Genomic DNA, 24335 nt, shown 5'->3' with positions numbered 1-24335 from the left:
TATAACTGAGACTAAGATAGCACACGGAAGTTTGATGCTTCTTGTTTATCGAGAGAATTCAAAATTGGCAGGTAATTGGGCAGTATCGTTACAGAAAAATCCAGAATGCTCTGTGGACGAGCTGTCGCTATTTCGAGAGCTATTAAGCGTTTTCAAAGAAGGAAGAGTGTTGGTATTTGCCTGGTGGTGCATAGGCGCCGGGATGTGTACAGAAGTCATTTGGAACTTTCTGTTCTGGTACAGCGAGGACCTGACAGTCAGCTCTCATGTCACGTGGAGTAAAACCCTGCAGGGTCTGATGACCGGTGTTCAATGTTTCCTTGGAGAATTGCCCTTCAACTTCGTATCGGGCAGCGTGCTGAAAAAACTCGATCATGTTAACGTCATGAGTCTCGTGTTGCTGATTTATGCAATTAGCTGAGTAATTAGGTTTTAATACGTTCTATTTTCTACTCTCATTGTGTGTGAATGCATAGTTTATTTGTACGTTACTAAAAATAATGATTTAATCCGGCAGATTTATGGCATACAGCATTATATCGAATGCCTGGCTGTTTTTAATTCTCGAATTGCTTCACGAACCTTCGTTATTTTTAAACTTCTACTATGGGTGATTTTTACACGCCTGATTATTGCCAAAGATGGTGCACTTCATTGAGAGAGCAATATAATCGTGAAAAGAGAAGGCTAGAAAATCAGTGTAGAAGTGTAGAAGTATGTACTATGTCAGTGTAGCTATGTACTCACCGTAGCCCAGGTAGTCAGTCGTCTTGGGGATATCAATAATAAATATTCTTTTGTTTTGTATTGGATAAACTTCAGGACTACGGTGATAACAACTTCCGATAACATATTTATTATTGATATCCCCGGGACGACTGGCTATACCTGGGCTACGGTGAGTACATATTCTGATAATTTCTATAAATAAATTAAGTGATATTTTTTTTTGCTTCTAGAAGTGAAAAACAAGATGAAAAAAAAAAACTATTTCTTATTATTAGTACTTAATTGGATGTGTACATATAATTTGCTAATGCGTAAAAAAAAAAAAAAAAAAGATGACTTAATGCTTAAAGAACGCTTTTTTTCTTTGCTTGCTCCTTGCATGCTAATTTATAAATTTTTTTAGATTACTGTTTAAATAAAGTTGTATATGCATGGTAATGGTAATTTTTAGATTAGCGGCAATTTTTCTTTAATTTTATAAGGGTGGTTAAAGAATCATTTTTTATTGCTTTTTCCTTGTTAATTTATAAATTTTTTTTAGATTGCTATCATCATGTCAGATCACGATAATTATTGCAATAATTTTATTTATGATATCGGATGGTCTTCGGATGATCACACTGATCACACTCAAGATATCGGAAGTATTTCCGATGATTCTGAAAACGTTGTTATTGCAGAAAAAAGTGGCGATGAATTTCTTATAGAATTGTATAGAGAACGATCATTTTTGTACGATAAAAGAAATGCTAATTTTAAAAATACATTAATGAAACAAAATGCTTGGAACGAAATCTCTAAAACAATGATTGAAACAAATTGTGGTAATTTTTTTATTAAAATTAAATTTTAGTAAATTATTTTTAGTCATTACACATACTTTTATTAATTATTTTTAAACTTCTACTATAGGTGATTTTTACACGCCTGATTATTGCCAAAGAAGGTGCACTTCATTGAGAGAGCAATATAATCGTGAAAAGAAAAGACTAGAAAATCAGTGTAGAAGTGGAAGTGGTGCTCCAAATTTAACTTCTCGTCAATTTCCATTATATGCTCAATTAAAATTCTTGGACCAAGTCATCAAAAGACGAAAGTAATTTTATTCCTGTAAATATGTAATTAGTGTAATCCCTTTATGACATAACATTTTTTAAATATAATTGTTGTTTGTTTCAGAACTTATAGTAATGTAACCAAATGTCAACCAGATGCAACTTTTGTTAACAAAGGTCCATCAGGAAGCAAATCACATGTTCCAGACGACGTTAACGCTTTTTCTTCGTGTAATAAAGAAAGTCAAAACACAAAGCCCAAGGAAATTGTTGATGCTGAACATACTTATGGCAAAGGTGTAATATGTTCTCCAAGGCCAAGAAAAAGAAAACTGGATGAAACTAAGGAGTTAGAACACAATTTTTTTAATGTGGGCAACAGAATTGTGAATTATATGGAATCGACAAAAGCATCCACAGCAGATGATGCATTTATGGAATTTATAAAAGTACAGTTCAACGGTATGCCAGAACATAAAAAGCATATCAGAAGGAAAATGATGATGGATTGTCTAATAACACCATTGCCAGAAACGTAATTATTACTTTATTGTTTACTCAAAGTAATGTCTGTATAGTTTAATGTTCTATTCTGTGATAAAATAATTACATTCTAAGGATGTATGATTATTTATTTATGGCAAAGTTTATGTTAGTAAGAAATAATTTTATTTTTACGATGCGTATTACAATAATAATCTTGTTTTTTACAGATCGAATTGAACATAGATAAGTTATTTACACTTAAGTTTAATTATCTGCATGTACACCTCTACGGATAAAGTCGTACTGCCACGCCAATTCTCCAGTTGGAGAAACAAAGTATTCGCATAATGTGTTTCGTTGATCTTGAGCATCTCTGACGTTACCACTGCATTCTTCAACATTTGATAATGGAAACCACGTTGGATTCTACAATGTTTATTCACAAATATTTAAAAATAAAATATCCACTTAATAATTATATAATTCACCAATTACTCAATTATAATTTTTTACCTGATTTATATTATTTTCTGGAGTTATTTCTTTACTGTAAAATTTATAGCCACTTCGTTGTTCTTCCTTTTAGTACATAATTATGTAAACAAACCGAAGCTGTAGTAATTATATTAGCCGTTTCTGGTAGCATACAAATAGCTGTATGAAGTATCCTCCATTTATTGGCAAGAATTCCGAAGTTCTTTGCCAGGTAGGTTTGTCAGGATCCAGAAACTTCACGATTAAGGATAATAATATTTCACATTCTGTCACCTAAAGCATCGGAATGTGACTTTAACTTATGCTTACAATAAATATCGTACATCATTATGTGTAGATTCAGAAATATTTACCAATAAGGAATGATATTTCTGTATCAAAATCGATACAACTCGCAACAGCCTCATACTAATAGGAAAGTAAGGTTTATCTAAAGGTGTAGCTTGTTGCAAAGATGCTGGTACTGAATTACGATACTTGATGTTAGGCGAAAACAGTTTTATCACAAGTGCACACACTCTCTCCTTCAGTAAGAAGCTAAACTCTGGGTGCTAAAAAAATTATATTTTTATAATATATAATCATTACACACACACACACACACACACACACACACACACACACACACACACACACACACACACACACACGCACGCGCACGCGCACGCGCACGCGCACGCGCACGCACACACACACACACACACACACACACACACACACACACACACACACACACAACTATATGAAAGATCTTGTTAAAATATAATTTTCCTATCTCTTAAAAATACAAATCTCTCAGATCATTTACCTTAAAAAAGACCGATGAAAAGTTTGTTAAAACCGATTCTAGCAGTTCCAAACCAAAAGTTCTAGTCATTTCAGTAATGCCTATTAGCCAGTATGGTTGATCGGCATTCACCAATTGTACTAGATCCTAAAATCAAATATACAAAATAATAAGCCATAATATTATATTCTATTTATAAATTTACATAATTACATAAGCATTACGTAAATAAAAAAACACCTGAAACATCAAATATGCATCTGCAGCGCAAGGGCCGAGACCTTTAGGCGCTTGATTTGTTGGAATTTTTAGTTCCTCTAAATTCACTTCATCAGACTCTGGCTGATCAGGATTCAGCCCATCCTCGGCAACTACTCTTTTAAACACCAAAGACACTAATTGCCTTACAGTAGCACCAGCTGTGTTTATCGTTGTACAGTCTTTTGTAAAATGTAACCGAAAACAAAGCACCAAGTTCTGAAAAGACAATTTTAAATAAAATATCAAGGATGTTATTGAACAGAGATAAAAAGATATTGATAAAAAGAGATAAAAAAAGATACACATAAATGGATACTTACTCTCGCCAAGGTATCTCCATGCACCACGGCATTACTTGTAAGCAACAGCGTTACAGTCTGCAAAACTTTAACTTCCTCCGTACCTGATTCCATCAACAACCACAAAGTATCAGTAATATATCGAGCACCTTTCTGATCTACCGCTTGCTGCGTTATTAACCTCTGCATCATGCCCAGGCAAAACTGGAAAACAGTAAAAACTATGTAAAAATATGTGGAACTGATACGTAGAATGGCTGATATCGTTTTGCGAATCCTTAGCCTCCTGCAGAAAATGATTAAACGCACTGTTATTCCTGCAAGTTGCCGTTGATCAAGCTAATCGGAATTCGATCAAAGTCACTCTGACGAACCGCGGCACGTGAGATGAGAGGAGCCGCAACGAAGGCGAAGAACTCTTAGCGTTTAGCGCTTCGCCAAGCGTAATTTTCCTTTTTTCTCTTCCTTTTCGCCTCTTCGTCTCCCTCTCTTTCTCTTTTGAGCATCCGCACGTTTCCGCAGCAATGCGGCGTGCTGCAATGGTAATGGTGTATCGTTCTTCCAGCGCGCGTATAGGCAATAACGATTCTGGTAAGGGTAGCAGCGCGACGTCGAGTATCGTCAGTACATCGGGCGTTGATCCGTAAATGCCGCTAACCTAAAAATTACCATTTACCATGTACAATTTTATTTAAACAATAATCTAAAAAAAATTCATAAATTAGCAAGGAGCAAGCGAAGAAAAAAAGCGTTCTTTAAAGCATTTTTATATAAAGAAAAATTGCTGTTAACCTAAAATTACCATTGTTCGTCATTTAACATATAAGCACAAAATAGATCATTACAGCATAATTAGGTTGTTACAGCCTAATTAGTAAAAATTTTACTTTTAACAACTAAATTTGACGATTACTTTTAATTTATTTAGAAATTATCAGAATAGAGTACTCACCTTTGGTTTTGGCAGCTTGCTCGTACTCGCCATCACTCGCCATACGACATAACGCACTACGCCAAAGCTTGTGCGTTACTTACGTCCACGACTACGATTGTCGTAGATCGCTACGCCATGTCATGTGCTTTGGCCCTAAGACTCGTAAGTCGTAAGAATTGGCCAATCACAGTTGATTATTCTTCGACCGCATGGAGAATAATGGATTGTGATTGGTCAATTCTTACGACTAGCACGTTGGATCGACGCGTGCGACAAGGCGACGTTCTCGTGCCGCGAACGCGATGGGGCGCGGTAGTAAATTACTAGAAGCGTAAATACCCACATCACGCGACGTTTCTAGTAATTTCTCAATGCAATATCTCTCTCGCTTTCCAATAAAAACGCACCGCGACCGTGGATTTTAATGTAGCGCGGCAGTTTCCGAATTTAATTTGAGCAGCAGTTTTTCAATTTACATCAATTCGTCTTTTAGCGAATTTGGTTGGACGCCCTAGGTGCACACTCAATGCATATTCACAAGCCGATAAAGCAATAAAACTGCGTATATATTTAAAACTGTTTTTTCATAGTTATCGCTCTTGTCCAATTATTCACGTGGATATAGAGATCTCGAATAGTGGAGCATTTACCGTTGATAAAATCAACGATTTATAATGTATTCCAATTAGTCAACCTTGTTTGAATTATAATTATGTGAACATCTGTACCATTATTTTATATATAATTATGTATATTTATATACATATATGTTCTTATGTGATAATTTTTTCACCAGTATTAGTCAATTTTATTAAAATTACTTAATTTAAAATTTTCTGCGAATGTTATTAAAAAATAAATAATTTTTTGTTTACGACATATAAATTTGCCAAGTTTACACAAGTCAATAGAAATATCATAACTTTCAGAGATTTAAGTTTAGATATGTCATATCAGACTCGTGAAAATGTCAACAAATTAATTCATGAGGGACGAATAAATGATTCGAATTCAACATTGACAGATGTTATTCAGAAGTATTCTGAATTTGCAGTTATTTAATATGCATAAAATCCCCCCAGCAAACACAGAATACACCTTTGATGAAAAATTCGAAATTTGATGCCATCTTGGCGACAATTTGCTACCAAAGGTGCGTATTCTGTGTTCGCTGGGTCAATTTTAAATGCATTTATACACAGTTATACAATTATGTAGATATTTATTTAGGTATATTTTTATCAGTACCGATAAATTTATTTAAAATATACACGTTATTTTCGATCTCTAGTATATTTTTATACAAAATGTATAATAAAGAACAAAGAAATTGTAAGAAGTTTAACGTTCTTTGTAATAAATCATTCACAAAGATCATAATAACTATAATAAAACCCAATATATCTTTTATTATACTTATATGTGTATAAATATCAAATCAAATACATCAAAGACCTCTGCTGATTATAAAACAGGGGCGATTACGATAACTTCGGCCCTGCGTATCTATATATACACTCGAGTGTGTGTATTTCATAAGTTTCACATTGCAATTTTATGAAACTTGAACTACTTATTATCTATAAAACAATATTAAAATAAACCAAAAAATTTTTAAAGACTATATACATCAGGGGAGGGTGGGCATAAATAAAGAGTCATGTTCTGAAAAAGCTATTTCATATTTCAACTAACTGAATGTAGCCAAAAATGATTAAATATTTTTATTTGACAGCAGCACTGAAACTACATCATCCATAGACATTTGACAGTTGACCATTAATACGTAATAGAAAAATCGGGTAAAATTTTCTTCGATTTTTCGTGAATTTCTTCTAGCATCTCCGCATTGTAGTTCGCTGCTTTATCTAAGGCTTTGCGCATTATATTATTAATAACGTCTCTTACAGTTGAAAATTTGAATACGTAGAACATAAATCTGAAATTATCAAGATTACAGAAATGTAGAATATATAAATTATTTGAATTTTATAATACGTACGTAGAATAAAAACTAATATTTTGTATGTTCATGAATTTCCTCTATATCTTTCCGTTAACTAATTTTATAAGTATCGTATTGCTTACTTGTAAATCTTATAGACGAGCCACTCTGTGTAATTAAGTGACGCGTATAAATTAGGCATATTTAGATTTAACGTGTCTGTGGCGATTAATGTCATCGCTTTAAAAGGCATATAAATCATTACAGGCCAATAATTTATATGATCAACAAGACACCTCGCGATGTGCTCCCATTCTGGTGTCAACTCCTTAAAATTTAATATTACCCAATATTGATAAAGGTCATTCACGCGTTGTTTTATTTCCTTTAGGCTGCCACGGCAAAAATTGTACCTGGATATATAATGCATGCGCAATTTATAATATCTCCAAAGTTTTGATATTATACATACATTATATATGTTATGTAACATATTGTTTGTATTAGGCTGGGGAAAGTAATCCAGATCACGGATAAATAACGATACAGCATACTGTAATAATTTATGTTAATAACTTTTGTTTTGTTTCTTTGAGGTTGCCTATCCTACGTTAAAATTACTGCAAGGCAAGTCTTCCTGTCTGTCACATATGTATGTTTATTTCGATTTGATTTGACAAGATGACCGGATAAAGTGTCATATAATTATTATGAGTTCTTGTCGCCACGTCAAACAGTCACTGCTAAAATCTATATTATAGTCGACAACTTATTAGGTGTGCTCTGGACGCAGCATTGCTCGAGAAACGGCCATTATATGCCTCAAACCGAGATTTAAGGTTTGCCATAAATTAATAAACCATCTTTCTGCGCGATAACGTCCAGCTTCATATCGCTGCAACCACCATGAACACCTTTATAGACTTGAGCTGCAAAATTCTTCCGCACCCTGCCCATACTGATATTGCGCTTTCAGATCATTACTTATTTCGATCGACGCAGCACGACTTGAAAGGACAACGCTTTCGAAATGCGGCCGAAGTCAACAAATATAAATCGAAAAATTCAGCGCGATCAAGAAGCCGGCCTATTATCGGCACGGAATTCAACTTCCGTTTGAAAGATGACAGAAAGTAATAGATTCAAACGGTAATTAGTTTAATTGGGAAAAAAAACGTTGTAATTGTTTTTTTTATTTTTTTTATAGATATTTTTCACGAAAAAATCCGGATTACTTTCTCTCCAACCTAATATATGGTTAAGTATATATTATAATTGCACTACATACTCATCTTCCATTCCAAGAAAATATCCATAACATTTCCACATATGGCAGAAAGCCTCCAAGTCTTCGTCGGTCGCGTCGTGTATTCCAACACTTTGTGGATAGAGCAAAGGTACAACTACAAAACAGCTCTGAGTAACTGACAAATCCGCGTTATTTATACCCTTCGGTTTGTATGGTGATTTGTTGAGGATTGTATGACGCTGTCCAAATTTCTCAGGTGAAGAAATCGCAGCGAAATCCTTTAGAAGCAATTCACGATCTAGACACCATGGATTCGCGAATGTGCACGCAGCGGTAATTTGCTCGTGATCCATCTGACACACCTTCTTCCTTATCGCCAAATGCTTACGACGTGTTACTTGCATATCCTTGTAAGCTTCAGTTCCCTTAATCCAAGGCTCTCCACTATACCAGTTGAATATTCGTTTTACAGTCGATACGTACCTTTGAAATGTATAAAATATATATTTATCAGAATGTATATAATTACTTATTACTTATATGTTTACATAAATACAATATTTTAAAAAAATATTTACCTTTGGAATCCTAAATACGGCGTATGGCTATGTTCTCCCAAAATAATTGGCTTCAGTTCTTCTTCAAACGTATAAATATACAGCAGGCCCATTACTTTGGATATGGTGATCGCGGTGTAATTTTTCTGGACAAATTTTTGTCCCCTGCGATATTTATCCATATCCATCCATTCGGGTAATTTTTCCAAGGTTCGGTCATTATTTAATTGGCAAAAGGCAGCTGGAATAACGTTATGTAAAGACTGCGGCATGTTTGGAAAGAATTCTGCTATGTTTTTTATTATCCAGTCGCATTGCTTTTTTACGGTCCAGGCATCGAAATTATTTGGAAATTTATTTTGAGAATTTACTCCGAATATGTCTTTAAATAACATTACAAGTCCATCTTCGTCCAAGTTTTTCGAGCTAGATTTTATATCGTGCTGAATATTATTGGTATTCGTCATATTTTCTTGGATAACGCAACTGTAACACAAGTACAAAACGCAAATTTATTGTAAAGTTGTAAGTTTGATTACATTGTTTTTTAAAGTTGTATGTTATTGGACCATATGTATCTCTAATGTAAACTCTAAAATCGAATAGAGTTGTTGGATCAAGCGGTACGGTATAGTAACGCAAAGTACATACATAAAAAAATGTGACTCATCCAGATCAAAATGTATAATAAATATTCGTAGGCGACGTAAAAACAAAATTTCATGAAATTGTAAATACGGAACAAACATGGAGCATGAATGTTCTTTATTTAATTTATTGGAGGACAAAAATATTATACTGAAAGATGAATTTGTTTCGATTTCGATGAATAGCGTTAATTTCGTGAATATTCTTCAATATCAGGCGCGATTGCTGTCACATTGGCAAGGAAGGCGAAACCCGCAACAATTGTCCTTAAGGTAGTTGAAGTGTTAATCGTAAATAAAGAATCACATCTATCTACCTCTTTGTAAGTTTTTGCAACTGATTTCGTCCTGGAGACGGCGCGGCGGTAGATTATTTCTCTCGTCGGGATGACAAATGTGAAAGACAAAAGGATGTAATGCGAGTCTCTAGCGCGACTATTATGCCTTCTCAGAAAGTTGGTAGGCTTTACTGTCAGCAGTTGGATAAAACGATCGGCGTTGTTGGAAAAGAACTGAAAGATCGACACCATATATGCGCGATACTTAAATATTATTGGCGATATGCTTGAAAACAGAAAGAGACTGCGATATTGGTGGCACCGTGTACTCGCACGGCAAAACAAAGAGATGAAGAGCATGCAGCACATCACACATATTTTATTTAGATCTGAAGATGCTTTATGCGTCAATCATGATTTATTTATTATGAATGAAAAATGATCGACGTTACATGTATTACAAAAAATTTTATGCAAGCTATTCTGATTAATATCTACCATAATGAAAAATAATATTATAATATCTATATATCTATTAAAATAATTTAAAAAGTAGTTTGTTTTTAATAATTCTAGTTCCAACGATAACCGAATGTGTAGATAAAAAATCTGTTTCGTTTTTCTGTGTCAGATTACTGAGTGTCTATTATAGATTTAATGGGAACCGTGAGACTTTGCGCGCTTGGACGCGTCACGCAAATATATTTGTATAACTTTTGTAACTTTTATTATTTCCACTTGAAAAAATTCTGAATTATACACAAAATGTGTAATAATATGTATGTAAAACCTAAAATATATAAAACAGCCATATATAATTTGCAAAAAGAAATTGAGCCTCGTTTTTAGCCGTCGAAACGATAATCCCCCGTTGATAATAATTATTTATTAATGACACTTTTCTTATTACGGTATACGTTTTTCTGATTAAAATAAAAATACAAATAAAAATTTTTTAAAAATTATCTTTGACATCAATATTGCGTAGCATAACATATTTACTGACGGCGCTGCTAACTTGACAACGGCCGAGAACATTGTCAATTATAACTGACCGCTCTTCACATAGCATCACGTATAAGTGGCCATCTTTTATCAATTAAAACGTTTATAACAGCAATTATATTCTACAGATTTGCTGCGCCGCAGATTACTCTGCCCACAATATATAGCCTCTTTTTTATTTTAAATTTTAACTTTAAATTTGTTTAATATGTTATGACCAATAACATATCTTTTCATTTTGAATTTTAATTCTTTTATTTTATATATTACGCTAAGACACCAACATCTTAAAATGTTGTGCGGTAATATTGTTGCGTGTTCTTCATGGTAGTAAGGTCATAGTAACATGATTTAAAAGTCAAATAAGAATAATTATATGATTCAAAGTGCACTTTCAAAATGACACGCGAGTCTGCATGAATTAGTTATATAAATGTTTCTTTAAGACGCTCCTATAAGTAAATTATATAATCGCGTATACAGTTATGAACAGATAACTCTTGTATTACGCGCGCATTTTGAAACTGCCCTTCGATAAAAATAAGCAGATGAGAACGATGCACTTTTGTCAGAGAACTAGTTCAAAGAGAGAGAAGGTAGAGCAAAATATTATAGACATTTTAAAAATATCAATACATACACAAAATCATACATATGTCAATGTGTAACTTTACGTCGAACAATCATATAGTCATTATAATCTTTAATTGGCTATTTAACATTTTCTACACTTTCAAAATTAAAGCAACGAAACAAAAATAAAAAATGACCACAATTTGTGATATAAATTGTTAATTCCATTTCTACATAAAACAATAAATATAAAAAACAAGTGCAGGCATGTATTCCTAAGTGACAGTATCTATAATTCATCTGGTATCTTAAATTATAAATATTTGTAATTAATTCACGCATACTCGTGCGTCATTTTGCGCGTGCACTTTCCCAATCAGCAAAATAATATTTAAAAAATGTTTTTAAGAAACATTTAAAAAACGTTTTTCAAACATTTTTAAAAACGTTAAAAATAATGGGATAAGTTCCCTTTTTTTCATTAAAAAAACATTTTTTTTAACGTTTAAAATAATATTATTTAACGTTTAAAAAATATTATTTTAACGTTTAGAAAAATATTATTTTAACGTTTAGAAAAATATTATTTTAACGTTTAGAAAAATATTATTTTAAAGTTTAATAAACGTTTGTTTTAACATAAAAAAAATGTTTTTTTTAATATTTGGGAAACGTTTACATTAAAAGGATTTTTTAATAATTTTAAAAATTTGTTATAAATGATTTTTTATTACTAAATATTATTTTTTGTACATATTGTACACATGGTATATATAATATATAACAAAATAAACATTTGCAGTTCAAAATAAAATACATATAAGAAAGAAAAAAAATTTAACTTGTATTTTAAGGCATTGACAAGACCGCTGTTTGTATAACGCAATTAAAAATTGAGCAAGGTCCATAGATGGTCATAGCAAGACCTTTATGCTGAAATAATGTGTTTCATGTGTGATTTTTAAATATATTTCCTAATTCTTCGAACTGATACGCGGTTACTATCAGTCTCAACACAGCTCTTAAATTGAATCAGAAAAGTAATATCACACATTAAATTGATTGTCAAGGAGGAGTAGGAGGAGTAGGAGGAGGAGGAGGAGGAGGGGGAGGAGGGGAGGGTGGAGAAGGAGGAAGAGGGAAGGAAGGGAGGGAGGAGGAGGAGAAGAAAAAGAAGGAGAGAGAGAAGGAGAAGGAAAAGAGGGAGGGAGGAGGAGAAAGATCCAATTGATTCAATTTAAGAGCTGCGTTGAGACCGAAAGTAACACAACGCGTACACTTCGAAGAATCAGAAAATGTATTTAAAAATCACAAGAAATATTATTTTTGCACTAAGATCTTGCTATGACCGTCTAATGGACCATATGATCAATTTTTATTTGTGCTTAAAAAAATTCTCCGCAATATTCTTGCATATACCCGGATATGTTAACAATTACTTCCGAAATCTTCCGTAGGTATTTCTACGTCGCACAAATTACACTCGCTTACTTTCATATATCAAGGGCACTCCTTGTTATATCCAAGATTAGTTGTGGGAACCGCACTTGGATATACCTCATGGAGCACAGACGTGAAGACGTGGTAAAATATACCAAAGTAAAAAATGTTTACTTTGGCAACTTGCAACTGTAAAACGCGCCACGAACATACTCATTAACTTATTTTCCAGCATTTTTTCAGAAAAGGATACAAGTCTGTAATTTAGAATATAGGCAATATATAGGTATGACTGCAAGAGAGGTAAATATTATAAAATTACCACGTTCTTCAGTCTGCTCACATAACATTGCTAATCAATGTTTCTTTCTCTTCATTTTTTTTTTTTTTTAAGCCCACTTTTTTCTAAGTTTATATACTTCTCATAAACATCATTCTTTAGAAAGAGTCAAATACAGCACGCAAATTTGTCGATTTTTAATATTAATATTAATGGACGAGTTTTCGTTTACAAGTTTTTGTATGGGTAAAATGTACGAACATCGTACATCGATCACATTTAAAGATCAGTAAGAATTTTTGGTTAGAAATAATTTTTGATTAGAATAGAATAGTTTTTAAATTTTTATAAAATTAAAAGATTTGAACGCTTGCTTATTAGCAACTTATTAGCTTATTGACTTTTTCGAAAGCTGAATAAAATACATTTCGCAAAATAGACTCCATAAAATGGATCTATCGACGTTTCCAATTACAACGCAGTAAGACAAAGTATTTTCTTCTTAGTCTATGTAATATTGCCAAAAGAATTTTCAAAGAATAGCCGTAAGCAAAACAGGAGAAGCTAATAGAATAAGAGCAGATTTTTCGTACTTTGTAAATGGGAACATTTCGCGGATTAGATTGTTTGGCGAAACAGTGGTTATTACACTGAACCCATTTACGTTTGTATATTAAGTAGATAATAAAATGAAAGGGGACCGTAATATTAGACTATGACGCAATCGTATGCGATTCCGATCGATCAAATTAATACACAGTGGGCGACAGATTATTTGATCAACAAGATCGCACATTAGCTTAATTCATTACAGTATCTTTGCATTAACAGTGACACAAAAAAGATCGTGTTACGTTTACCTAAATATTTCTTTTTTCATGTTATATTGACGAGTCATATTTATGGCGTACGCAATCAAGAATGTGTAAATTTTCCAGAATCGTAGAGTTGTATACGCGAAATGAATTACATTTCGTAATACGAGAAGAGAACTTGCAAAGCCCATGATAAGCTAAACTCGCGAGTATGATAGCGCATGTACATTTACATTACATTTTATAAAAATGCGAAATCTGTCTCTCGATATTCAGCTGACGATGGCACCCTCTACGAAAATGGAGATTCGCAAAATATCTCGACTCGAAAGTATACTTAGAATTTGCGTCAAACTTAAGCCATGTACTCAGTGTTGCTACGAACGAAAATTACGTATATTAGTCGAAGGTTGAAACCAGCGAGCATGAACAACCATTCGTCCAGACCAACATTCTGTACACATCTGGTTCACAATGTTCAATTTGCAATTTCAGTTTTCTCTTTTTTCGTGTCAGCAGTTATCTCATTACTGTTTATCTATTATCTATAGTTTCCGTGATAAGCTCACAGTGCCTGATATTACAGCTCTAAATACATTTTAAACCACCTTTCCTCATCACCGTTAATATTTCATTCAAAAAAGATTCCCCTCAAATATGAAATAATCGAGATTCCAAAAACAATAAATTCCAAGGAAAACAGAAAATCAAATTGATAAAATTGATTTTAAAAATTAAAAAATAAATAAAGTAACATCAATTTGGTCGACATATAATGTTTTTCTGTTCTCCTTGGGATGGTGTATTAAGTTTAAATAATATAAAAAAAATAAAATTGCACATTCAATACATAATATTATAATAGTAAGATAAATGAGTTTTTTAACCTCGGTCGCTATTTTCGTTTGCATCAAATGAGCCGTCAAGCCGTCATCATGGGCACCAATATTTTCGTTTGCAGATGAGTCGTCTTCATCTTCACCAGATATTTCTGAAATGTCATCTGCATGCAGCTTTTATAGAGCATTTAAGGCAGGATGTTTGTATATTATGGTGCATCTCCACCTGCGAGTAAAAACTCGAGAGCAAAGAGAGAGAGAGAGAGAGAGAGAGAGAGAGAGAGAGAGAGAGAGAGAGAGAGAGAGAGAGAGAGAGAGAGAGACTTTCGAGAGTCTCTCTCTCTTTCTCTCTTTTTGCTCTCGAGAGTTCTTACTCGCAGGTGGACACGCACCATTAGAATGTAAGATAAATTAATATTACTTACTCTTCTTATCTAAATATGTACTGAACGGTCGCGACCGGTCGGCGTGGAACGTGGGTCGGCGAGTCGTCGTTTGATTCTGCTCACCATGTGCATTCGACGGTATATACGTTGCTGTAAGAAATTTAATAGTTATATAGGAAATCTTTGCGGGAGGGCAATAATGATGTGACAATTAAACTTTTGAACTTTAGAACTTTATTATATCACAAACCTACCGGCACACAACAAATGGGAACGAAGAACGAAGTTGCTACACAATCTATATAAACAATACACATCCGCACGCTCCGCCATAAAGTCACCGACTGCTCGAGCTCGACACGCGCAAACACGTCACGTCCACAGAACATTAGCACGTCGCACGTTGTCGCAACTCAAGCGACCAATCAAGCGCGCCGCGAACCGACGTATGTACGCTATTAAGGCTGTTTCAAAAATATTACCCGGGTACAGACGGGTATTATATACTTCCTTTTTCTTCTAACTCAGGTGAGTTAGAAAGAGAAGAGAGTATATTATACTCGTGTGCACTCGGGTGACGTTTCCGAAAGCAGCCTAATATTTCCGGAAAAATGAAAACGGTGATTGGTCACCGCTTTGTCACTTTATTGTGTTATCGTGGAGTCCTGTGTACAGTATAATAGGAGCCGTAATTAATGCGGGGTCTACAATCATTCAGCAGAATAACTACTGCTGAGAGTGCTGAGTTGTCTTATCAACACACACTACGTTGATTTGTTGGTTCTAAAAGTAAGAACCAATCACATTCGATTGCTACTGAGCGGTTTGATAGTTTGATGCAAGTCTCAGAGTCGTAGAAACGGTCGTAAGAAAGAAATTGACCAATTAATATAACAGTTAAAAGCGTCCGACTGTGGTCAATTTCTGTCTTACGACCGCCGTTCCTGCGACTCTGATCAGACTTGCGCATTTCATTTGTAGACTCCGTCTAACTCGCTCAAGCATTCGCAAGAAATTTGCATATAAAGTTTCTCACAAATAATTACACAATTAATCGTACAAATAATAACCGTGTAAAAATTTATTAGCGTATGTTATGACGTATATAATAATAGTATTTTTATTTTTAAGCCATTATTTTAAATAAATAATTAATGTAAAATAAATGTGAAATTAATGTTTTTTAAAATTATTATTGCAAACGAATAATTAATGTGACATAAATATTAAATAAACGTTGAATAAATATTTTTTCTAAATTATTATTTTAAATAAATAAATAACGTAAAATAAATATTAAATAAATGTTGAATAAATGCGAAATAAATGTTTTTAAACATTATTATTGCAAACGAATAATTAATGTAACAAATATATATATATATATATATTAATCAATAAATATTAAATAAATATTTTTTCAAAATCATTATTTTAAATAAATAATTATAATGTAAAATAAATATTAAATAAATGTTAAATAATTGTAAAATAAATTTTTGTAAAAAATATTATTGCAAACGAATAATTAATATGACATAAATATTAATCAATAAACGTTAAATAAATATTTTTTCGAAATTATTATTTTAAATGAATAATTAATGTAAAATAAATATTAAATAAATGTTGAATAATTGTGAAATAAATTTTTGTAAAAAATATTATTGCAAACGAATAATTAATGTGATCTAAATATTAAATAAACGTTAAATAAATATTTGTTCAAAATCATTATTTTAAATTAATAATTAATGTAAAATAAACGTTTAATAAACATTAAATAAATATTATTTGTACAATAAACTGTAACAATGTATAAATAATGAAAAAAAAATATTTAAAAAACATTTAAAAAATATTGTCTGCTGATTGGGTTGGATCTCATTCTTATACTTTACTTTCATATCATGATTATATAACCTGCTTACTATTCAACTGTTAGAATGGTAGAATGTTATATGTTAGAATGTTCTCTAAATGTATTTATCATCGTCATCCTCTATTACAGGAAAATGTAACAGAAGCCAAACAGAACGTGTTGCGTGAAGAATCGAGCGCATGGCGATGGGCACGGACATCGTGTGAAAGGTTTTTAATTAATTCTATCGTGTATGACGAGCTCTGTATGTTACAAGTATTTTAATTAACTTCAATTAATTTTAATAATCATCCATGATACCTATGGCATACTCACAAATTTGAATGTGGATGACTGCTTTAATGTTAAAATTATAGACCATGCGGGCGCGCGCGCGCGCTAATTATGTTACTGCTGAAGATTTTGTCCATTATCCAATTATTATCTCTCATATAATTTGCTGCTTATTGTTATAGATGCTATTAAACCGTTTTTAATTTCTGCGCCTCTGATTGCGTTATCTGTTACATTTCATAATTTTATTTTATTTTTTACAGTATTTTACACATTTTAAATATCTTCCGCATCCTTTTAAGACTACTACAATTCTGACGAAATTTCCCTAAGAAAGGAAAACTTAAAGGACTCCGACCTGTTTTTCTAGCATAGAAACGTGCTTTATTTTTAAGATTTCAATTTTTGTGCATTTATAACTTTTAGACACTACGCATTTTTAGCAATATATTTACTAAAAATGCATAGTGATAATTTATCATTACAGAAGTATAGGCTATCGTAAATTATTATAATCTTAAATATGCAAAATTATATATTATGAAGTTAAAGTTACGATGTTAGAGAGAAAAATTTTTGCTTTGTAAGAAAGAGAGAGAGGGAGAGAGAGAGAGAGAGAGAGTTTACGAATGTAAACTCTTGAATAAGAGGAAGTTTGGAAATAACTGAAGAAATTTAACAGATTCGATTTACACATTTATTCTGTACTAGCTTGATACCCGTGCTTCACTACAATAACATATATTTTACCCCTTTTCATCCTCTTAGGGGTCGATTTTCTAAAAATCCTTTCTTAGTGAGTGGTTACGTCATAGAAGGAATATACTTCCCGAATTTCATGTTTCTAAGTTTCTAGATTTAGGGGTTTGGGTGTTGATGAGTCGGTCAGTCAGTCAGGACATTTGTTTTCACATATATAGAGATAATCTATGTATTTCGCCCATCAGCGTTATATTTATATGCGTGCGCGTATGTCATCGATACAGATTATGTTTATTAGTGCAGAGTTTCGGTACTGGTTCTAGCTACGTCAGAGACAGTCTGATTATTTTCCGTCTGATCCGTCATCACGTTGAACTGGTTGCCATTAACATACTGTTCTTCTGGGTGCTGCGAAGGATCGTATTCATCGTACTGATTATGGTCGTGCTCCATCATGTAAGCTTCCATGTTTGGATCATTTGCCATGTACTGTTCATTATTTCGAACGTCTCCTTGCTGCTGATACACCTCCGCAGTTTCCACCGTGCTCGGTGCAAAGTTATTCTGATCGCTCGATAAGCCATACAAGTCGCCCTGCATTTGATCGTTTCTCTTCGGCGCGTTCGAATACTGAATTTCCGACCCCTGACCCGTCACTTGTTGACCGTTCGCTGTATCGTATTCCTGATGGGTCATTCGTGACGCTGAAGCACCAGTCGGCAACCCGTTCGTATGCGGCGAGACTACTGAATCCATCGTAGCGTTATAATGAAAAGCTCCAGTATCATCGTTAGCTTCCACAACAATTCCTCCTGGAAGGTAATCCTTGTTACTCGACGTACGCGCGAATTTGAATTATAGATTCACGCGCGAATTAATTGAAAAAATTAATACCTGCGTGACTTAGAAGGCTGCCTTGTATTTTACTTGACAAGTGTTCTATGTTGCTTTGTAAGCCGGCCATTTCTTCCCTGTGATAAAACGTGTAAACGGGTTTAACAGATACTCAAAAGTTAAGTTTCAACTATATTAGCGGAAAATCAATGTCACATCGAGCGTATAAATAATGTAATTATCGCATTTGCGTTAGGACACACTCTCGCTATTACTGTGCTGATAGAGACGTTTTGGAGGGGTGTCGGACTTCTTTTTCGGAATTACTTTTACTTTTAGATCAACCTTAACGGTACGTTTCTCGCTCGAAGGGGAAGCGGTTTGCCCAACCGTTGTCGCATCTCTCTCAACGACCCCCTCTGTCAACACAGAATAGCCCCAGATATAGTGAGAAGTGGTGCGTTCTTATCTATACTAATTGGCATCGTAATAAACGCGCGCGTAACAACGAGTGTTGATACGGGCTATAAATCAAGCTATCCGTGTTTGGGACTAATCGAGAGAATCAAAACTAAACTAAGTAAAACGTCTGCTCAGCCTGAAGGGGAAAAACCACTTTGAAATTAAAAAAAATCGATTTTATTTTAATATCCTCTGAAAGTTTTTGGTGTCAAAATTTGAAGAATTAACAATGTAGATTTTTCCGTGAGGCAACTTCGAGCGCCCGGGCGGTCAAGCAGCCGGTAGGCACGGAACAAGTTTACGAATTCCTCCTATTTCGTGAATTTCCGAACTTATTGTTTGTACTCGTCCTCTTTATTTCAGAGCCTTCGGGGATCTCGATTTTGTATATTTATTTTGCCAGTATTCTATAAGAGACTGTTGGACAGAGAATCTGAAACTTTGATCGCGTTTATCTCGAAACAATATTTTTCAAACTGGTTGGCAAATTATCTCGAAAAATATTGATCCAATCGAGACCAGAAAAATTGTGAAACATTTGTCAAATAAAATTGAAAATTGGATTTTTAAAGTGCAAAAAAGAGACTAAAAATAAGATGAAAAATAGACTTTTTTTTAAAACTTGTATAACTTTTGTATAATTTTTTGAAATTTAAAAATCTAAGTACAAACATAGCTAGGGACCTATATTTTAAAAATCTTTTTCGCTTTTTTTATTGCAGATCAACCGTTTGGCCGAAAAATTACCAACCAGTCAAATTAACTTATTATTGATTTTTTTATATGTGCATGAAAAAGGTGTACTTTCAAGTCAAAACCGATTTTTATTAAGATCTATAATTTTCTTTTATAAAATTCACAAGGGACCCTTATTTTTCCGATCGCTGCAGTGGTTTTCCCCCTGAAGCTACGTGCTTTATATAATATTTCTCATTCGGTTTCTGCGAGTCGGACTAAGAATATACTTGTGTTTAAGATTGTTAGCTTCCAAACGCTGTGTGAGAGATTGGCATTCGGCGGTCAATCTCGAGACGAGCGTGGCCTGATTACTCAGGGCGTCTTCTAGGCCCGCCACCGTGGCAGCTGCGAAATTTGGTTGCCTTGGTCAGCCTGTTGCGATTATTAATTGACTAAATCTCAATCTCCGCCTATGCTAGGCATATATACCGTCAGCATGCCGATTTCTCACACATAAAGATAGTACTCTCTTAAGTCCACATAGTCAATTGTCAACGATAACACTTTTACACGGACAATATACCTAACATAGGCATACCTAGGGCGATATCTTACCATGCTTAGTCTCCATATTCATTATCATGGACGTTAATTCCTTCTCCTTTTCCAATCTAGGCGTAGTTTCGCTACGATTCTCTTCGGATCGTACAATCTTACTCATACTGATCTGAAAACATACGAGAACTTTATTTTATAATATCTCATTACATATTTCGCTGAAATTTCTTATATCTCAGTGTTTCTTATATCTCTTTTAATTACCAGGGGTACTCAAAAGTTTCCGGAATTCAAATCTCTCGTGCGAACTGGAGCCAGTTTAATGTTGTGCAGCTAAATATCACGAGACTTCAGTATCGCGAAACAGTCTGCTATGTGGCATTATACTGAGAATATCGTGTCGCGCGCGTATTGAACGTTTTTCTGCACTATTCAATTTGTACTTGGTGATCTTTTTGTGAAATGGAAATAATTGACTGATATTTGGAAAAATAACAGCGAGTGTGTAAAATTTCGTTTCTTTTTAAATAAACTTGCTCGAAACTATTCAGCTGAGGCGGTCGCAATGCTCAAGAAATGACTTTAAAGATAATTCCATTAAAAGAAAATTACGGAAAAGAACGAAAAAATTCATACGAAGTTAAAAGCACATAAAATACAAAAATGCCATTTTTTAAAACAAATTCGGAAAACTTTTGGGTACTCTATAATTTATTTGATAATACGCGTGATATATGTATTGACGTATTGACTAAAGTGCATGACATTCAAGATATTCACCTCTTTCTCCAAAGATGCTATTTGCTCCGACAGTCGTAGGTTTTCTCGTCTGCAATGTACCAGATCGGCGTCCGCTCTTTCCAGACGCTGCTTGTACGAATTTATCTCTGCCTGCAATCTACTCTGCTCCTGACGAGCCTGCCGGTCGCTTCGTTCGGCCGCGAGTTTACCAGTTGAGACCTCTTGTTCCGCCGCGTCTTTCTCGCTTAACGCTTGGTTAAGATCGCTCTGTAAGGTGGCTAAACAAAACCGATTGAGAATATTTCTTAGTTTGTAATTTTACATAAAATAAATAGATCTCCTACGGTTTTAAAAATTTATTTATAAACCCTACGCTGTCGTTGGGGCAACATAAACCTACATATCTTATTTTGCAGCTCTTTTTTCAGATTGTCCATGGCGGTTTGTTTCTGTGACAATTCTCGTCTCAATTCGTTTATCTCTCGCCGCTGTTTCTCAGACTCCAGCTGCGACTTGTTGGTGGTCTCCCAATGGGTCGCGATATCGGCGGTGAGTTGCTCGATTTGCTGATTGTATCGACGCTCCACTTGCTGCCTCTCCTCGGTTATACGCCTGTTCGCATCCTGGGCCGCCTCCCGCAGCTTCTCATGTTGCCTCTCCAACTCGTCCTTCAATCGCCGAATCTCCATCTCGCTCTGATTCCTCTCAAACTCGATCTCCTGCCTGTCGCCCATAGACCGTCTCGCTCTCTGCGTCGCCTCGGTTTCCTTATCCCGCGCGACCGACAGCAGCTTCCGCGATTCCTCCAGCTTCACCTCAGCCTCGTACTTGGCGCGCAGAGCCTTATCCAATTCGGCCCTCAATTCGGCGTTGCTCTCGCTCGCACCGCTCTCGGACAAACGTTTCAAGTTCGCCTGATTTTCCTCCTGCGCCTTTCGCAACTCCAGTTTGGCCTGGGTCAATTGCGCCTCCAGCTCGCTGATTCTCGACTCGAACATTATACTGGGTCCCTCCATCAAGAATTTCTCCCGTTTGCATTCTAAAGTATTATCAACGTGACCGTCCTCATCTTGCTTGTGACACTCGTGATTCACCCCACAGCGATCTTTACGATCTTGCAAAACGCACTTGGACAATGCAACTTGATTCCTGCTATGCAACGCCTCGTTTTCGGCTACGACCTATGAAAAGCCCATGGTAATTGAAAAATGTTATCGCGCCCATTTCTGCTCAGCTGCTCAGCATTATTCAATTAGGAAGAAAGTTATACCTCGCGAACTTTGCTCAACAGATTCATCAGCTCGTCTCTACAGTATTGAGACTCTCGTTCCAATTGCTCGATATAATCCTCCTGCCGTTCGATAAAGGACGTTAACTCCGGAGGAATGGATTGAAGATCGGCTCTCGATAACGCTATATTACTGTACGCTTTTGACGATTGAATAGTTTTCGAGAGAGGTGGGTAAGTGTTTAAAGCTGCGTTTCTGGAGAGATCCTTTCTTCGGAAACTATCACTGATCATACTTTGATCGTCGGTATCCTCTCCAGATTCACTAATTCGCGGATTACTGCTTTTGTATATGCTACGAGCACTTCGCTGCTTTCTGCATATAGAAATTGTTTTTATCTTATACTTTATTATCCGTAAGAGAGAATATGCCATGCAAAAAAAAATAATTAAAAGTAAAAGACTTACGGAATAAAGAATAATAAGTGAAATAGGACCGAGATATGAATCTTACAATTAATTAGAGAAGATTCAACCCGATCGAAAATGGCATCTTCTTTAATCAATTGTACTTATGAAATAATTCGGAAGAGAGATAGAGAGAGGGGGAAAGAGGAAATAAAGGAGGAAAAGAGAAAGAGAGAGAGAGAGAGAGAGAGAGAGAGAGTTGAAAGTCTATTAAATAACAATACATAGTGCAAGAGAGAATATTTTAATTGTAGGCTGTGCAGTCAATACAAAATTAAATTTCAACAGGCCTCCTATAAACTAAAAGTGTATTTAAATATTCACATTGTGGCGGCTGTGAGCGCCACATAACTACACACACACACACATAAATATATATATAAATTATAAATTATATTATATTAATCACAATTCTCTCCAGCAATATATATATATATATATATATATATACAAGTTTTATTATTCTTTTTAATTTTATTTGCGGCATCAATCATTTAATCATTTAACTATTTATAAATTTTTTTTGTCAACTTACATTCCAGACATTCCTGTTGGAGCGTACGATTCAGCTAACAAATACTTCAGTTTCGAGATAGCTTCCCTATATGCCAGCTCCATATAATCCGCCGGTTTCCTCTTGCTTAAATCCAACTTTGAAGTCCCATTTGTTTTTCTACAAAATAATCGTTTCTCTCGCACAGTTAAACAAATGTATTACACACATATGCACACACCCAGTGAACTAAATGTCTATTTAAATGGACTGTGTCATTTAAATGGTTGTAAAATGGTATATTTTATCCGTCAATCTATCATCATATTTATATATTTCTGACATTTTTAAAAAATAAAATTCTCAGAATTTTGCAAAATCTGTCTTCGGTAGATTTGACTATCTGGATAACGGAATAATAATATAATGTATAATTCGTCGAATAAAATAAATTTCAAACAAAAATAATCAACGTTGGAAATTAAACACTCCAAGAAATTGAAGTATCTCTTTTTAGATATTTTTACTAACTATACAATACCGTACTAATAATATTTAAGTATCACATAATAATGTTCATCACGCTGTTATATTATAACACAGACACGTATGTACATAAAATGGTTTTCCTCTCGCATTAGTCGACTAATCAAATTATTTCTAAATAAATTCCAACTTCACCTGTTCTTCAAGCGCTTCATACGTGCGACGCACGCCGGATCCGTGTAACTACCTATGCAGCCGGGTGACGTTTTCAATCTGGTGGTGATCCTCGGAGAGAACTTCGGACGTGCCGTACCCGCGATACTCGTCGCGCTACCCGGTACAAATTGATGGCAGTCGCGGCAACCGTAGGCGCTGTTCGCCGCCAGCATTCTAAGTGCTTTCTACCCTTTATCAAGCAGCTCTTCGCTTCAACCCTCTAAGAACGCACCGCCGGTCGGCCGACCGGCCAA

At 34.5% G+C, this 24335-nt stretch overlaps 4 protein-coding genes and 2 long non-coding RNA genes across 14 annotated transcripts in view; 2 read left to right on the top strand and 4 right to left on the bottom strand.

Moving 5' to 3' along the window:
- LOC143900158 (uncharacterized) overlaps window positions 1–2753 on the top strand; it is a 4001-nt gene extending 1248 nt beyond the window's left edge. Inside the window, exons 5-10 of one of the 4 annotated variants that reach the window (XM_077411179.1) lie at window positions 72–421; window positions 518–714; window positions 1271–1553; window positions 1642–1825; window positions 1909–2319; window positions 2498–2753. In XM_077411179.1, coding sequence (XP_077267305.1) covers window positions 607–714; window positions 1271–1553; window positions 1642–1825; window positions 1909–2319; window positions 2498–2507 — 996 coding nt within the window. In that variant the 5' untranslated portion in view covers window positions 72–421; window positions 518–606 and the 3' untranslated portion in view covers window positions 2508–2753. Of the gene's footprint in view, window positions 1–71; window positions 715–1270; window positions 1554–1641; window positions 1826–1908; window positions 2320–2497 lie in introns of all 4 variants that reach the window. The other 3 variants (XM_077411180.1, XM_077411178.1, XM_077411177.1) reach the window with 3 other exon arrangements.
- Window positions 1–24335, top strand: part of LOC143900165 (uncharacterized) — a 27962-nt gene extending 3627 nt beyond the window's left edge. For 2 of the 3 annotated variants that reach the window (XR_013257724.1, XR_013257725.1), the window contains exons 2-3: window positions 17072–17151; window positions 24073–24335. This is a non-coding gene — a long non-coding RNA (uncharacterized LOC143900165). Of the gene's footprint in view, window positions 1–10759; window positions 11324–17071; window positions 17152–24072 lie in introns of those variants that run through there. The other variant, XR_013257723.1, reaches the window with a different exon arrangement.
- On the bottom strand, window positions 2431–5207 carry LOC143900157 (protein MON2 homolog). Its single transcript, XM_077411176.1, has 8 exons — window positions 5065–5207; window positions 4487–4770; window positions 4134–4398; window positions 3793–4029; window positions 3574–3699; window positions 3119–3316; window positions 2784–3038; window positions 2431–2696 (listed from the first exon to the last, which is right to left on the bottom strand). Exons 1-7 carry the CDS (start codon window positions 5095–5097, stop codon window positions 2892–2894), a joined length of 1290 nt encoding a protein of 429 aa, XP_077267302.1. The 5' UTR covers window positions 5098–5207; the 3' UTR covers window positions 2431–2696; window positions 2784–2891.
- LOC143900156 (uncharacterized) lies at window positions 6710–9993 on the bottom strand. 2 transcript variants are annotated; one of them, XM_077411174.1, is made up of 5 exons: window positions 9762–9993; window positions 8819–9283; window positions 8280–8723; window positions 7135–7404; window positions 6710–6985 (listed from the first exon to the last, which is right to left on the bottom strand). In XM_077411174.1, the coding sequence occupies exons 2-5, from the start codon at window positions 9262–9264 to the stop codon at window positions 6826–6828; spliced, it is 1320 nt and encodes a 439-aa protein (XP_077267300.1). In that variant the 5' UTR covers window positions 9265–9283; window positions 9762–9993; the 3' UTR covers window positions 6710–6825. The 2 variants fall into 2 exon arrangements, with proteins under 2 accessions (XP_077267300.1, XP_077267301.1); XM_077411175.1 differs by having other exon boundaries at window positions 8819–9038; window positions 9762–9992.
- LOC143900164 (uncharacterized) lies at window positions 12010–15531 on the bottom strand. 2 transcript variants are annotated; one of them, XR_013257721.1, is made up of 3 exons: window positions 15315–15531; window positions 15100–15210; window positions 12010–14838 (listed from the first exon to the last, which is right to left on the bottom strand). It is a non-coding gene; the product is annotated as an uncharacterized LOC143900164 (long non-coding RNA). The 2 variants fall into 2 exon arrangements; XR_013257722.1 differs by having other exon boundaries at window positions 12010–14826.
- On the bottom strand, window positions 17764–24254 carry LOC143900150 (serologically defined colon cancer antigen 8 homolog). Of its 2 annotated transcripts, none has more exons than XM_077411156.1 (9): window positions 24061–24254; window positions 23422–23559; window positions 22461–22794; window positions 21591–22371; window positions 21230–21468; window positions 20507–20618; window positions 20179–20296; window positions 18812–18888; window positions 17764–18729 (listed from the first exon to the last, which is right to left on the bottom strand). In XM_077411156.1, the coding sequence occupies exons 1-9, from the start codon at window positions 24252–24254 to the stop codon at window positions 18212–18214; spliced, it is 2511 nt and encodes an 836-aa protein (XP_077267282.1). In that variant the 3' UTR covers window positions 17764–18211. The 2 variants fall into 2 exon arrangements, with proteins under 2 accessions (XP_077267282.1, XP_077267283.1); XM_077411157.1 differs by lacking the exon at window positions 20179–20296 and adding an exon at window positions 19015–19170 and having other exon boundaries at window positions 18591–18729.

Source organism: Temnothorax americanus, unplaced genomic scaffold, assembly GCF_048541705.1.
Source record: "Temnothorax americanus isolate GAGA-0224 unplaced genomic scaffold, ASM4854170v1 Scaffold3, whole genome shotgun sequence".
Classification (NCBI taxonomy): domain Eukaryota; kingdom Metazoa; phylum Arthropoda; class Insecta; order Hymenoptera; family Formicidae; genus Temnothorax; species Temnothorax americanus.
This window is presented reverse-complemented; position numbering and strand designations above follow the sequence as displayed.